Source organism: Ricinus communis, chromosome 7, assembly GCF_019578655.1.
Source record: "Ricinus communis isolate WT05 ecotype wild-type chromosome 7, ASM1957865v1, whole genome shotgun sequence".
Lineage (NCBI taxonomy): Eukaryota > Viridiplantae > Streptophyta > Magnoliopsida > Malpighiales > Euphorbiaceae > Ricinus > Ricinus communis.
The window spans coordinates 23,857,271-23,872,356 of NC_063262.1; the positions used below are offsets into that span (position 1 = coordinate 23,857,271).

At 32.0% G+C, this 15,086-nt stretch overlaps 2 protein-coding genes and 1 non-coding gene across 4 annotated transcripts; 2 read left to right on the plus strand and 1 right to left on the minus strand.

Moving 5' to 3' along the window:
• Nucleotides 1-1,586: 1,586 nt before the first annotated feature.
• On the minus strand, nt 1,587-5,203 carry LOC8266501 (heterogeneous nuclear ribonucleoprotein 1). Of its 2 annotated transcripts, XR_007216666.1 has the most exons (4): nt 4,835-5,203; nt 2,818-3,974; nt 2,136-2,295; nt 1,587-1,855 (listed from the first exon to the last, which is right to left on the minus strand). XR_007216666.1 is itself a non-coding variant. In XM_048376842.1 (2 exons), exons 1-2 carry the CDS (start codon nt 5,054-5,056, stop codon nt 2,928-2,930), a joined length of 1,269 nt encoding a protein of 422 aa, XP_048232799.1. In that variant the 5' UTR covers nt 5,057-5,203; the 3' UTR covers nt 2,567-2,927. The 2 variants fall into 2 exon arrangements, 1 of the variants encoding a protein (XP_048232799.1); XM_048376842.1 differs by lacking the exons at nt 1,587-1,855; nt 2,136-2,295 and having other exon boundaries at nt 2,567-3,974.
• Nucleotides 5,204-11,439: 6,236 nt separating this feature from the next.
• TRNAM-CAU lies at nt 11,440-11,527 on the plus strand. Its single transcript is given in 2 exon segments — nt 11,440-11,477; nt 11,492-11,527. It is a non-coding gene; the product is annotated as a tRNA-Met (tRNA).
• A 1,100-nt stretch (nt 11,528-12,627) lies between these two features.
• LOC8266488 (serine/threonine-protein kinase pakF) lies at nt 12,628-14,772 on the plus strand. Its single transcript, XM_002526518.4, has 4 exons — nt 12,628-12,936; nt 13,154-13,242; nt 13,345-14,410; nt 14,490-14,772. Exons 1-4 carry the CDS (start codon nt 12,850-12,852, stop codon nt 14,580-14,582), a joined length of 1,335 nt encoding a protein of 444 aa, XP_002526564.2. The 5' UTR covers nt 12,628-12,849; the 3' UTR covers nt 14,583-14,772.
• The last annotated feature ends 314 nt before the right edge of the window (nt 14,773-15,086 follow it).

Genomic DNA, 15,086 nt, shown 5'->3' on the forward strand with positions numbered 1-15,086 from the left:
TGTTAATTTCATCGGAGTTTAAAATCAAAATCAATATTAAAATTTGATGTTAAAATTGAAAATTTGGACAATACATGCTAGAATTGATAACAAATACAAAATTTAGGATTTTTTTTTACAATTAAGCCCCTTTAATGTCCCTTGCTGTTAGGTTATGTGCCTGCCAGCAACCTTTAATGTCCCCATGCCATGAAAAAGGCTTTGATGGTTATGGTGATGTTGATATTACATATATTCTAAGAAGCCCCTCATGAATTGAATGCTTACCCATATGATATTCTAAAAATCCAAATTGGATACTGAAAGCTAACTTCATATACTCAATATACATAAAACAGATGCTACACTTGCCACTGCAGCAGTATGCATTGAGGTTATAATCATCCTACACCAAGGTCCCTTGCTGTTCTTCTACTCCGGAATCTCATTTCCAGATTTTGTTCAATGAATTTCACTGGTGTTTTTTTTTTTTTTTTAAAAAAACAAGAAAAAAAGAAGAAGGAAAACTCCACATTGGGTTCCATTGTTAGTGTGGAAAAACTGTTACCTGATAATGCTTCTTGTGTACATGGGCTTGAAGCTAATATGCTACCATAAAAATGCCACTTTTGGAGATTTCTCACCCCGCCTGAAAAAAAAATGCCTCTTATTTGAACTTCACTCGCCTACCTTTTCCATAAAACAACTTCCTGTATTGGCTACCTCCAATTCCCCCTGTATTTGGTATGATACATTTTACCGGATCTTAATCTATGCACCTACCGCCCAACTAAATCCCTGAATACAAGATTATCATAATACCGTGCTTTCTTTTATAAAATCTTAAAGACCTATAAATCTTATGCCTAATTATCCTAATGATCTATGCTAATTAAGAGTTCAAATTTTTGGCCGGTGTGAAATTATGCAATTTTATGAGCTAGGCTGCATTGTGCATTCTACCATGCCACTTAAGATTCAGCAATATGGCCATGCATTTGTGCAATCCATAAATGACGCATTTAACTCTATAATGGGTGGTGATCTTTGTACCATTATTAGTGTGGACATCCATTGCCTCAGAATGCTTCTTGTGTACTTGGGCTTGAAGCTACTATTCTACCAGAAAAAGAATGCCACTTTTAGAGATTTTTGACACGGCCAGAAAAGGATGCCACTTTCTTTTGGACTTCTCTCGGGTACTCTTTCCACGAGGCACCTGCTAGACAAACATCACCGCATTTGTGGGAACCTTTGCCTACAACTTCCCCTGTCAAACTTATACAAGGCAAGTTCCCATACACTTGCCAAATGTTAATGGGTATTTAAAGAAACCAAATAATCCATCAAAGCACAAAAGACCCATTTGCCAAAACCAGTCAAATAAGCATCCCTTGCCTCCCCAACGTAACCAAAGCACATGCTTGCTCATAATCAGAAACCATCATTTGCATATACTCTGCCTATCTATCAAATGTACACTTTGCCTACGGGGCTGTTCATCGCTACAACTGCATGCTCGTACACTCAACATCCAGACAGATTACAGCTACTACACAAGCTTTTACTTTCAATTTAATTTTGCGGCACACAAAAAGCATCCAGTCTCATGATAAAATGCTAACACTTTTGATCGTGGTGACTTATATATCAGAGTCTAAACAAGTCGTGAAATTAAATCATCAACTTCACCAATAAAATACCAAGAATAGACATGAAATTTACAAAATAATAACCAAAGCAACTTATCAATGATACAGAAGGAAACAATAGAGTGGCCTGAGTAGGAAGCCATAAGAAAAACAAAAATATGCTGATGTACACCTTTCCTGCCAGATGATGCACTTGGTAGGTACCATCGAATCAAGAGATTGATCTGTTAGCAGACATCCAAAATTGAAGCACAGAAAAGAATGTTATGGAGATGAATGATAAGAGGTCCACTAAATAAAGAGCCAAAAGAAGTCTCTTTGACCAAAATTTCAAACATTTTCACTCTCTCGAAGAAACATAAAGGTTTTCATTCTCTCTATCTCCCAGTGACCAGCTAGTTCCATATGTAGTCAATATACTAAATAAGGTGCAAAAAACCAAACAGAACAGAATGAAAAAGAAAATTAAGGAAAAAGAAATCACCCTGCAACTAATACACATACCACATATTGAGAATGGGATGACACCAGCCCCACTCCATAATCTGCATGAAACATCAAGTGAACAAAGCATCATCAAGCGAGCCCTCTTTACACTCCAGTCCACGCCAAAAACCCCCAATTACCATATATTCACTTGCACAGTAGAGTTGATCACTCTCTCCTGTACAAAAAGGGGAAATACAGGAAAGAAAATGATTATGCCTACTCACAATATTATATTACCACTATGGTTATCGCTACTACTCACTAGTTGGTGATATATGCTAGTACCTAAAGATCATGAAGCTTCTCAACATTTGAGTTTCTCTATTCTGCCATCTCTATCATACCAGATTTAGCAACTACATGTTATTGCTAGTAAAAGCAACATGCTCAAACAAAAAATAAAAATTAAGACAGCACTGGATTCGAGCAAATCAATGGACACCAACTAACAGAGAACCACAAATCAAATACCAACATAAACAATAATAGAAAATTCTCACAGCACTACTCCAGCTTTAAACAGTAGAAAGAGGGAAAAGAAAAAGATAAAACAAACAATTTTTAGTTATCAATAGTGACTGCAACTTAATAGCAAATACTACTAGAAAAGAAATATTGCCACTACTTGGAGCTACTGGCCATTATATACTAGCAGGAAACTACTGCAAATTACAACTGAGGTTTCAAGCAATCCAACCATTCCCAGGATCTGCTGTATCATCATAGCATTTGCTCTCCGAAGTCCCACCATTGAAAGATGAATGGATTCCTGATTATAAATTCCTGCAAAACTGAAGGCATCACCAATCACGGTTGCGGTGCTTGCCGTGATTGAGTACCACCATAACCACCAGATGCTTGTGATGGATCAGACCTCCAGGCTTCATTTCCATATCCTGAATTGCCATTAGCATCACCATAGCCACCACCGTAACCACCCCCGCTTCCCTGTTGCTCTCCTCCTCCAGTTCCTGTGCCGCCACCATTACTTGGGCCATTTCCGGCACGCCCTCCAGCAGCTCCATATCCACCAGGATAAGAACCATCGCTTCCACCGTAATTGCTATAACCATAGCCCCCATAGCCTGAGGCTCCACCAGGAGATTGACCCATAGGAGCTGAAGGAGAATTGCCACCACCAGATGCATTCCATGGAGCTGGAGCCCCATAATTAGCATTTGCACCATACCCCGAAGCACCATAACCGGAAGGAACTTGGCTGCCCCAATTATTTTTCAAGGCACCAGGCATTCCATACGCCCCTGTTGGACCAGCACCATAACCACCAAGACCATAACCACTGTAACCACCGTAACCTGCTCCAGTATTTGCTGCCCCATAACCATAAGTCGGTGCACCATAACCAGAATAAGGTGGATATCCGCCGGCAGAAGTTTGAGTCTGCATATATCGGTTTCCATCCATTCTGCCATCAACAGCACTTAAATTGCCACCAGAGGCACCATAACCTTGATAGCCTCCACCACGGCCCCCACCACCTGGATTTGCATCTTTTGGGAGTGCTCGTTTCACCTCTACAAGTTTACCATTCAGCTCGTGGAAAACCTTGTGGAGTACTCTATCAACTGCATCTTCAGCATCAAATGTGATGAATCCAAAGCCACGAGGCCTCTGAGTTTGCTGGTCAAACATTATTACCACATCAGTTACATGTCCATAATTTTCAAAATATTCACGAAATCCATCCTCTGCCAAGGTGGATGGCAAACCACCGACAAATATTTTCTTAGTCTTAAAATTCCCACCTCCACCAGAGCTTCTACCAGCATTAGTATTACCAGATCTAGAGGAGGCCTGTTGTTCTTCTCTTGATAAAGCCCTTTTAGCTTCTACCTGTGTTTCCAAAGTGGAAATATAAAAATAGAAAAGTTGCAGAACACATTCACACACACATGTACTTGCTAAAAGTAACATGAAGCTAAACTCTAATTAATTCTATCTTTGCAAATAGAAAAAGAAAAATCAATTATGCAAACCATGGTCATGCATATCAGACTTGCAGTCTTCTAATATTCTGGCAATGCATATACAAATGCAGAAGTACAAGCAACATACCCAAGGCGTAATTTCTACTGTTCTGAAAAAGTATATAGCAAAGAAACTCAAAGTACAACTGAAAGATGTTAATAACCAAATTCAAGAAGAACAAACTTCATTCGATCAAGTATTCATTGAAATGTGGGCATTTCATGACCTCAATAGTAGAATCTTTCAGCAATTGCAAGGGGAAGAGAGGAAGCAAGAAAAAGAAGAAGAAGAAGAAGAAGAAGAAAAAGCACAATACAAAATCCCATTGCTAAGCAAGTCAGACCCCATTAGGGCTTAATGCAAACTACCAAATCCCCTATATACATTAAAGCTAGGATGCAAATCAACATTATCAAAAACCCTTTCAATCAATCATTATACACCAATTCAAGCATAAGCCATGTCATGTGCTCCACATTTTTCCTCAATAAATTAAGTTATTAAGGAAAACAAAAAAAAAATGAAGAAAAGGAAACAATTAAAGGATCTAGTTAGTATCCAATAAAAGTTTCAATTAAACACACTAATTACCTATAAAAGAAAACGCCTCCAAATCAAAATTAACCAATATACATAAAATTAACCAAACTAGAAATAAGATCATCAAATTCGAAAAATAAATAAATCTTTCAAGTTAAAAGAAAAACAAGAAAAGAGGGCCTTACAGTACGGCCGGCAATAGTATGTTGATCTTGAAGAACGCGATCGAGAATAGAAGGATCGGAGAAAACAACAAAACCAAAACCACGAGGACGACCAGTAGTCTTGTCACGCATTATCACAGCTTGAGAAACATCTCCGTACTGATTGAAGTGTTCTCTTAAAGTATCTTCTGTTGTGTCCCATGCTATTCCTCCTATAAATAGCTTTCCCTCGTCTGAATCCATTGATTATAAATAATACCAAACAGTCTCTTCTCAATTCTCTCTTTATTTTAAGCCTTATGGTTACAGAGAAACAAGAGAGACTAAGAAAGGACGGAATTGGGCTCTTCTAGGGTTTTTTGTTTCTAAATTGAGAGTGGGCTTTTCTTTTCTTTTTTTCTTTATTTAATTTCTTTTTGGTCTTTCCAAACACAATTTCTAAAGGTAAAATTTTGAGAATTTTTCAGGAATTTCATAAAATCAATAAAATATATTGTTTTTATTATCTAAGAAAAAAATACTGTTTTTTAAATTTTTTAAAAACACAATATAGTTATTTTTAGTTATTTTTTATTAATTTTTAATCAATGTATCAAAAAACAATTAAAATTTAAATTTAAAAAATTACATCATAAATTTAATAAGAAACTATAAATAATTTTTATTATTTTTTTAAATTTAACCTTTATTCTTACCTATAATTCCTTCTGTATTTTTTTTTTAAATAGCCTACAATGCCTATATATTTCTTTATTTTAACTTTTTAATTTTGTTTTTATCATAAAAATTATCTAATCTTAATAATATTGATAATTTATCTGCATATTTCACTATTATTAATTTAATTATAAATAATAATAATGTAAAATAATATCATAGATAAAATTTAATAAAACTTTAGATACTTTATAACTATTTGTTACATTCTATAAAATAATAACCTAAATTATTTTTAAATATTTTTCTTAAGAAAATTTAAAATCTTATTAGTAAAATACTATAAAAATATTTTAAATATATTTATTAATTAATTTCTTAATTTTATATAAAAGTGATATGACAAATATAATTGATATTGGCATAATGCATATTTAAATATGTGAACTTTGTTTATTTAATATGAGCTTTCAGTTTAAATAAATATTTGAATTCTATTTTCGTAACCTCTTAAACACTTTTTAACTTTTGATTTAATGTAATATACACATAAATTTTACCTTTTAATCATATTTAAATATTTATGACAGTACATATTAATGTATTGAACGAAGTCATATGTAAAAAAGTTTACAAAAGAAATAAGTAAAGGTGTCTATTAAGTTTTATTAAAAGCTAAGATGTTAAAGTGATAAAAATGGATAAAGTTCACATGTTGCATTTAACCAATTAGTATACTATTTTTTAGAATTAGAAATAATAGTGTGATTAAGAAACTAATTTATTAGTTAATATAATATTAAAATTTTAATTTAAATACTATTTTCTAAAATTAGAATTATTTTTTAGTTAAGATATTAATGTATTAGTTAATATAATATTATAAAAATATTATTTTCAAGGGTTGAAATTATTTTTTAATTAAGAAATAACTTATTAATTAATAAATTGATGTAAATAAATTATAAAATCGCATATTAACTTGAATTTTACGTGTTGAAAATAAATACACATGTCAAAAGAAAAAAAAATTATATAATAAACAATTGTATACGTGAATAAAATTTTATATGTGGAGATTTAGATATTAATTTTTTTAATCTCATTCTAAATAAAATTTCAGAGAGATCATTATATAGCATCATATATTAATATAGATTAATGTTTTTGAGATTTACATAAGTTATGGTGGTACTAAAAGGATCTAACTATTAGTAAAATAAAAAGTATAAAGTGTTGTGAAATAAATAATAAGAATAAAGAGTATTATAAAATAAAAAAAATAAGAATAAAGAAAATAAAGAGAGAAGAGAGAGTAATTTTTCTAATATGTATATATGTGTATCATTCTATTGATTATAACACTTATTTACAGGTATAAAGGGTTACAGAGATAGAGTTCTATTTGCATAAGAAAATCTATCCATAGACATCCAATATAATTCAAACACTTTAATATTATCATAACACTCCCCCTTTAATGTCTATTATAATGAATATGCCTCGTTAAAATCTTACTAAGAAAAATATTATGGAAAAAACCTTAGTGAAGGAAAAATAGTACATTATTCATGTAGGAAAATCCAATGGGACAAAACTTAAACTAAGATAGAAAAAATTATAGAACATCAAAATCTCCCTCTCATGAAAACATGACTTCTAACAAAAGTCTCTTAGTCGGCGCATGTCAATTTTATTCACCAGCTTCTCAAATATTATTATAGGGAGTGCTTTCATAAATAAATCATAGATTTCAACCATATGCATTCTCTACTAGCATCGTGTATTGCCAATATTTCAGCATGATTAGATGATGTGGCAGTTAGAGTTTGCTCAGTAGAACACCAAATATCCAGCATCTACATATCCAATTAATTCTGACTTCGAGTCTTGTGGATAAAAAACTCATAGTTGATGTACCACATAAATAGCAGAAAACATGTTTCACACCATTCTAATTTTTCGAGTTGGTGAGAAATTATATATTGCTAACAAATTTACAGAAATGTTATATTATGTCTTATACAATTAGCAAAATACATTAATGCTCCAATAGCACTAAGATACGGTACTTATGGATCATGTATTTCTTCATTGTCTTACTGAGGACGAAAATGGTCATTTTTTATATCCAAATATCTAAAAATCATGGAAGAACTCATTGGATGAGATTTATCTATATTAAAATATTTTAATATCTTTTTAATATAAGTTGATTGATGAATAAAAATTCCTCCAAATAAATGTTCAATCTGCAGAGTGAGACAAAATTTTATTCTTCCCTAATATTTCATTTCAAATTTATTTTTTAAATAAATTATTATTTCTGTCAACTCTTCGGGGGTCTCAATGATGTTTAAAATCATCAACATAAACTGCACTTATAGTAAACCCAAAATTTATTTTCTTAATTAAAATACATGGACAAATTGAATTGTTAGTATATCCTTCCTTCAAAAGATATTCACTTAGGCGGTTATACCACATTCGTCCATATTATTTTAATCCATACAAGGATTTTTGTAGCTTAATTGAATATATTTATCGTGATTTTGAGCTATATGCTTCATGCATTTTTAATCCTTTAAGAACTTTCATATAAATATCATTATTAAGTGATCCATATAAATAAGTTGTAACAATATCCATAAGATGCATATGAAATCCTTCTAAACTTGCCAAGCTAATTAAAAATCTAAATGTAATTGCATCCATAACGGAGAAAAAAATTTATTCATAATCAATACCAGGTCTTTGTAAGAGCCTTTGTGCTACAATTCGTGTTTTGTATCTCACAATTTTATTTTTCTCATTGCGTTTATGCACAAAAATCCATTTGTAGCCTACTGACTTAATATCTTCAGGTATTAAAACAATAGGGCCAAACACTTGGCATTCTTCTAATGAGTTTAATTCTGTCTGGATTGCATCTTTCTATTTAGGCCAATCATTTCTTTATCGACATGCAATGACGGACTTAGGTTCAATGTTCTCACTTTCTTTTACAATATTAATTGGCACTACATATGCAAATATATCGCCGACAATAGTTTAACTTCGGTTCCATCTCTTACCTGAAGTGGCATAGTTGATTGATATCTCATTATTTTCATCATCTTCATGCACTTGAACCTCTTTTAAGGTTACTTGTTCATCTATGTCTTTTGTTATGGACTCTTCAGAAACATCAATTTTGGGACTATCACTTGGTTTATTTTATTCCCTTTTCTTTCTTGGATTTTTATCCTTGGAACTAGGTGGCCTATCACGCTTTTAGTGTGTCATGGACTAATTTGCTATAATATTAATATGTTGTCCTACTGGGACATTAATTTTAGCTTGAGTATTTTCAGTTGGTATATGAGATTTAGTAACTCTTTTTGGATTAGACAATGCATATGGCAATTGGTTTGCTATATTTTGTAAATGATATCCTTTGAAATTCTAGTTTACATTGTTTTGAATAAGGATCAAGATAATTTAATGAAGGCCCATTCCAAACAATTTGTTTCTCTAATTGCTTGTTCTCTCTCCCCAACTTAATAAGCAAAGCCTAATTAAAATGACAATCATTAAATCTCGCAATAAAGACATTCTTCATTAATGGCTTAAGATATTTAATTATATACGGAGATTTATATTCAATATATTTCTAAACTCCTATGAGGTCCCATTTTTGTGCGATGGGGGGAGGTCAATTGGAAGATAACCAACACATCCAAAAGTTCTCAAATGGAAAATATTTGGCTCTTGGCCAAAAAACAACTATAATGGTGAAAATTTATGATAACTAGTTGGCTTGATAGGAATAATAGTTGTTGTATGTAAAATTATATATCCCAAGCAATTATTGGAATGTTTATTTTCATAAGCAATGGTCTAGCTATTAATTGAAGACGTTTAATAAAAGATTCTGCTAGACCATTTTCAATATAAACATAAGTTATTGAATGTTCAACAGTTATTCAATTGACATGCAATGATCATTAAAGGCCTTAGTTGTAAATTTTACCAGCATTATCAAGACGAATTGTCTTAATAGCATATTATGGAAATTGTGCTCTTAATCGGATTATTTGAGCAAGTAATCTAGCAAATGCCAGATTTTGAGTTGATAATAAACATACATGTGACCATCTTGTTGATGCATCTATTAACACCATAAAATATTTAAATCATCCACATGGTGGATGAATTAGTCCACAAATATTATATTGTATACGTTTCAGAAATCTGGTTGATTCATTTTGAATTTTGCTCGGTGAAGGCATAATAATCAGTTTGTCTTAAGAGTAAGCTGAACATGAGAATATATTAGATTGAAGAATTTTCAATAATTTTTTGCTTCATTATTGATCCAGGTTGACCTAATCGATCATGCCAAATAAGAAAAATATTTGGATTAGAAAACTTCTGCATTACTACCATATTTGTTTCAATAGTACACATATATGTGTAATATAAGCCATAAGAGAAGCAAGTAATTTCTCAAATGCACATTTCTTTCCCATTACGAGGGTTATAATATAGAGATATTCAATATTTTCCACATTTGTAGTTTCAATCTGATATCCATTTTGGCAAATATCTTTAAAGCTCAATAAATTTCTACGAGATTTTAGGGAGAATAATGCATTTTTAATAAAGAAATATATACCTCCAGGTAGTAATATATTTGCTCTTTTGGAGCCTTCAATTATTCTTTTACTACCAGATATTGTATTGACATAAGTTTGTCCCATTGTTAAGTGATAAAAATATTTATTATCTCTTAATATGGTATGCATGGTAGTAATGTTTGCAAGACATAAATCTGCATCATTTATCTTACTAATGATTGAGTAGGATCCATAATATTTTACCTTTCTATACCAAAAAAAATAAATGATATGTCAATTAGTATCAATCTTTAAAAACTAATATATTTGGTTCTTCAGGAACATAAAAAATTAATTCCTGAATAAATTGAGATACTAGATTTCAAGATACTTAGTTCTTCAAGAATTTATACCTTTATTTATTTATTTATTTAATTATTTCTTCAAGAACTAAAACTAATATTTGTTCTTTAGGATCTGAATATTATAATACAAGTGCTTCAAGAACTAAAATTTATAATACAGGTACTTCATGAACTAAAATCTATAATATAAATTCTTTAAAAATTATATATAACACTAGTTTTTCAGGAACTAAATTTATAATACAAGTTCTTCAAGAACTAAAATTTATAATATGAGTACTTCATGAACTAAAATTTATAATACAAGTTTTTTAGTAACTAATATTTATAATATAATTTCTTTAGAAACTATATATAAACACTAGTTCTTCAGGAATTGTAACTAATATAAGATAATATAACTATAATAATAAATAAAATAAAATAGAAATAAAATAAAACTATGATCCTACAAAATATGCAAATAAAATTATAATTGCAACATAAACTGGTATTTAATTAAAATAAAAGAATTTATAGAAATTTAAAAGCCACAAACAAAAATAAAAAATAATAAGTGTTATGTACTCATTAGGACTACCAAAATGGGTCTTTGTGAATTCAATAATAAATTTAATAAAGATAGAATATAACCTCATGCTATTTTTTTTTTAATATGGAAAGAAAATAATAATAGCTCTACCTTGCATTTTGTTTTAAGCAATAATGTGTTGTAAAATAAAGAACAAGAATAAAAAGTATTATAAAATAAAAAACAACAAAAAAACAAACGTATACGTGTATATCATTCCATTGATTGTAACACCCATTTATAGGTGTAAATGGTTATAAAGATAGAGTTTTATTTGCATAAAAAAATATATTCAAAGACATAACAATAGACATCCAACATAACCAAACACTTTAATATTATCATAATATAAAGATATTTGTGATATAAATTTAATTTAAGAATTGCATTTGAAGTTAAAGCGCTATTTATTTTTCTTATAACTTAAAATAAGAAGGGGTGGTGGCGCAGTTGGCTAGCGCGTAGGTCTCATAGCTGTTGTTGAGTGATCCTGAGGTCGAGAGTTCGAGCCTCTCTCACCCCAATATGATTTTTTTACTTTAATTCTTGAATATATTTTAACATATACAAAATAATCTTTTTTATTGGGTCAAATTCCACGTCCTCGACAGTTTTGTGTTAGTTCTTGCATATATTTACATATACAAAATAATGTTCCTTCTTTACTGGGTCAGATAAATTCAAAAGTCCAAAAATTCTTACGAAGCTCAAATTGAGCATCAGATCTTCTTCTCTGGTCCATTCTTACCCATCTATAACTCCCTTTCTTTTGCCATTTAAGCAGATATCAGAAGCTTTCTTGAAAGGGCCTGAGCAGAAATAGCAAAAGAAACTAACTATGATGTTTCCAGGGAATTGTGAATTCGAAGTCTCAAATTGAATGCAGACATGGTTTGTTTCATCTCTATATGTTTTACTGTATGAAGAACTTAGGAAGAAGAATCATATGTTATCCTTTGTGGAAAAAAGGAATATATATAACAATGGGATTGTGTTTCTAATTTCTAGGGGTTCATGGATTTCATTTGTACTCCAACAACAATGTTTTAATAATAATGAAATAAATCAAAAAATTAGAATTAATATTTTTTTTCCACTTTAAATTAATTATATATCAATAAAAATACAAAAATTGCAGAGAAATCATTTTCTTTCATTTAGAATAACCATTATACAATATAATATTAAATAAATTGTTAAAAAAAAAGAGTAATAGTAAATAGGAGAACAACATTAGATAAAATTCGAAAGATACTTCGTGATATTTGGGGTCTTCATATGCTTTTAAGACTTAATTTGCTAATTCTTAACAATATATACATATTTTAGATTATATATTTATAGCACAGTATGTAATGGCACTATTTATTATTCAGACTAATCAGTCTCCAATTGGACCCGCCAACTTTTTAAGTGTAATCAACGGTCAAGACACATTCCATCTAGCAATACACCTGCTGCTGCATATACATTACAAAATCCAAAACAAATTTACAGGCTGTTGTCCACGATCACTCTCCAATCCTAACGGTCACTTACTTTTTTTCTCTTCTAGTAAAATAAAATAATTATTTATTTTTATTTTTTATTAAAAAAGATCCCTTAATAAAAGCCTTTCTTCTTCTTCAAATTCTCTTGACCGTTTTGTCCCTACCGCCTTTTCCACAACGGCAAGAAACGCTCCTCTCTCTCTCTCTCTCTCTCTCTCTCTCTCTTTCTCTCTTGCATCAACAATGAAAACCCATTAGCCAATTCTCTCTTTTTGAAGAGAAAGCAACAAAAGGAAAATTTATCTGATTTTCAAGAAACAAAGGCCAAATAAAAGGGTATTTCTTTATATCTAAAATGGGATGTTTTCTTGCTTGCTTTGGTTCCTCCAAAGATCGCAGCAAACGCCGTAAACATAGGCATAAGGTTCAACCTCGTGATCAGGTAAGAGTCTTTACCTTTTCTTCGAATTGGAATTTCTAATTTTTCTCTTTTTCCGGATTTGGTTTTCAAGAAAATTGCTCAGGGATAAGGTTTAGTTGAGTTGTTGTTGGGTTGATAAAAAATTTAATCTTTTGAACTGCTGTATTTTTGTTCTTGACTTTCTTTGTGATGACTGAGTAGAGTTTTTTTATAATAAAGGTTATGATCTTTGTTGCAGAGAAATGCAGGTCTCAAACCAGTGCAGTCGGCAGTTTCTTTGGTACAGAACTACCCAGAAATACCCACTAACCCAGTTTCAGAAATTAGGTAAGTGACCTAAGGCCTTCAGTTTATTTATTTATTTATTTTTTGGTTTTCCATTGTTATCCACTTTTGACATTCACTTGTTTTGAGGATTTTTGGTTATAGGGATAATAAGCCTGAGGAGCCATTGAACCTTAGCCCTCGAAAAAAAGTAACATTTGATTCGATTGTGACAACCTATGAGCATGCTTCAGTGGAAGAATCCACTGAGTTTTGTGTGGAGAAAGAAGATGGTGGAAAAAGGAAGGAGAAGGAAGAGAATTTAGTAAAACCAAGCCAATCTCACTCCTCTTCTGACGATAGTTCGATCACTTCAAGCTCAGGATCTTTTCCTTCTAATCATAGATACCAGAATTGTAGAGATAGTGATGATGAATTAGACTATGGGGAAAGTGATGTAGATGATGATGATGACGAAGATGAAGATGAAGATGACGGTGCATTAGATTTTGATGATGTATACGAGGATGATGGAGTTTTAGAATCAGGTCCGAAACTATCAGTGGCTAAAGGGGCGCTACCATTTACTGAGGAGGTTGATAGTTCTGTGATGACAAGTAGTTTGCATGACAGGGAAGTGAAGCCAAATCCCAATGCTCGAGATAGGAGTGGTTATGTGCACTCTGTGTTGAACCCGGTAGAAAATCTCACTCAATGGAAGGCTGTGAAAGCAAAAGGGACACCATTGTTGAAACAACAGAAAGAAAATCACACGCTGGGTCAAGAACCCCGGACTTCGTTTAGCTCTGAGCCTAGTTTTAGGGAATTGTCATTCAGTTTCAAAGCCAAATCCGAGCAATCTAAGAAAGCAAACCAAGAAGTGGCAGTGGATGCTAGCTTATCCAACTGGTTGGGTTCATCAGAGAGTACACCAATTAGCAAGCCCAGCACAAATGGTTTTGATACTTTTACACCTGAGAAAAGCACGACAGTGGGATCAAATTCACCAAAAAGCTTTGAAGATAGACCTATTCTAGGCGCGCTAACTATGGAAGAGCTTAAACAGTTTTCAGCTTCTTCTTCGCCAAGGAAGTCACCTAGTCGTAGCCCTGACGAGATGCCTATAATTGGGACCGTAGGAACCTATTGGAATGACAGTGTCACCAGCAAACACTCCGACTCAGCCTCTTCTTTCAAGGGAATACCAAACACGACCAGCAAGTATAGAGAGGTATATGTGAGGTGAAGTTTCATGAGAGGATTGTTTTGTCAAACTGATGCGTGCTTAACTGAGTTTTGTGGATCTGCAGGACAAGAGAGTGAATTGGTACTCTACTCCGTTTGAGACCAGGTTGGAGAGAGCTTTGAATAATGGTGGTGCTGCTGCTGCTGGATCACACTGATGATGTGCATTAAACCTGTTCGTGTGTGTCTTTTTCATTTCTTCTTTGTTTTTGGGTGTGGCTTGTGAATTTATTCATGGTTATCTGTGGTATACGTGCCTGCTGTTGTAATTCTTTTATTGGGTTGATTGAATGCCAATACAATGTAATTCATTTAATTTTATTCTATCACCTAATATTTCTTTGTTTATTCTTGAGTTTGTGCAAGCTGTATCAGCAAAATGCTGCAGCTGCAAAGTTATTGTAAAACCATTACCAGGCAAACTGATTTTCCCTTCCATCTTTTAAAACCATCAATGCTTCATTGGCGTAATATAGATATAATGCTGTGTGTGACTAGAAACTACCGAGTATGAACTGAAAATGCTGATGATAATTAACTACCATAACTAACGCTCCTGGAAGCATGATTCTATTTCACATAATTAAATATCAAAATTCTCATAAGAATTCCTTGCAATCTTAAAACATGAAGGGCAAACATTGAAATTTCGAGGGCATAAG

Excerpts from the sequence above, each read along its gene's own strand:
- LOC8266501 (XM_048376842.1), bottom strand. The coding sequence starts at position 5,056 with ATGGATTCAGACGAGGGAAAGCTATTTATAGGAGGAATAGCATGGGAC. Across the intron at positions 3,975-4,834 it reads ATACTATTGCCGGCCGTACT|GTAGAAGCTAAAAGGGCTTT; the intron begins GTAAGGCCCTCT and ends TTGGAAACACAG.
- LOC8266488 (XM_002526518.4), top strand. The coding sequence starts at position 12,850 with ATGGGATGTTTTCTTGCTTGCTTTGGTTCCTCCAAAGATCGCAGCAAA. Across the intron at positions 13,243-13,344 it reads AACCCAGTTTCAGAAATTAG|GGATAATAAGCCTGAGGAGC; the intron begins GTAAGTGACCTA and ends TTTTGGTTATAG. Across the intron at positions 14,411-14,489 it reads CGACCAGCAAGTATAGAGAG|GACAAGAGAGTGAATTGGTA; the intron begins GTATATGTGAGG and ends GTGGATCTGCAG.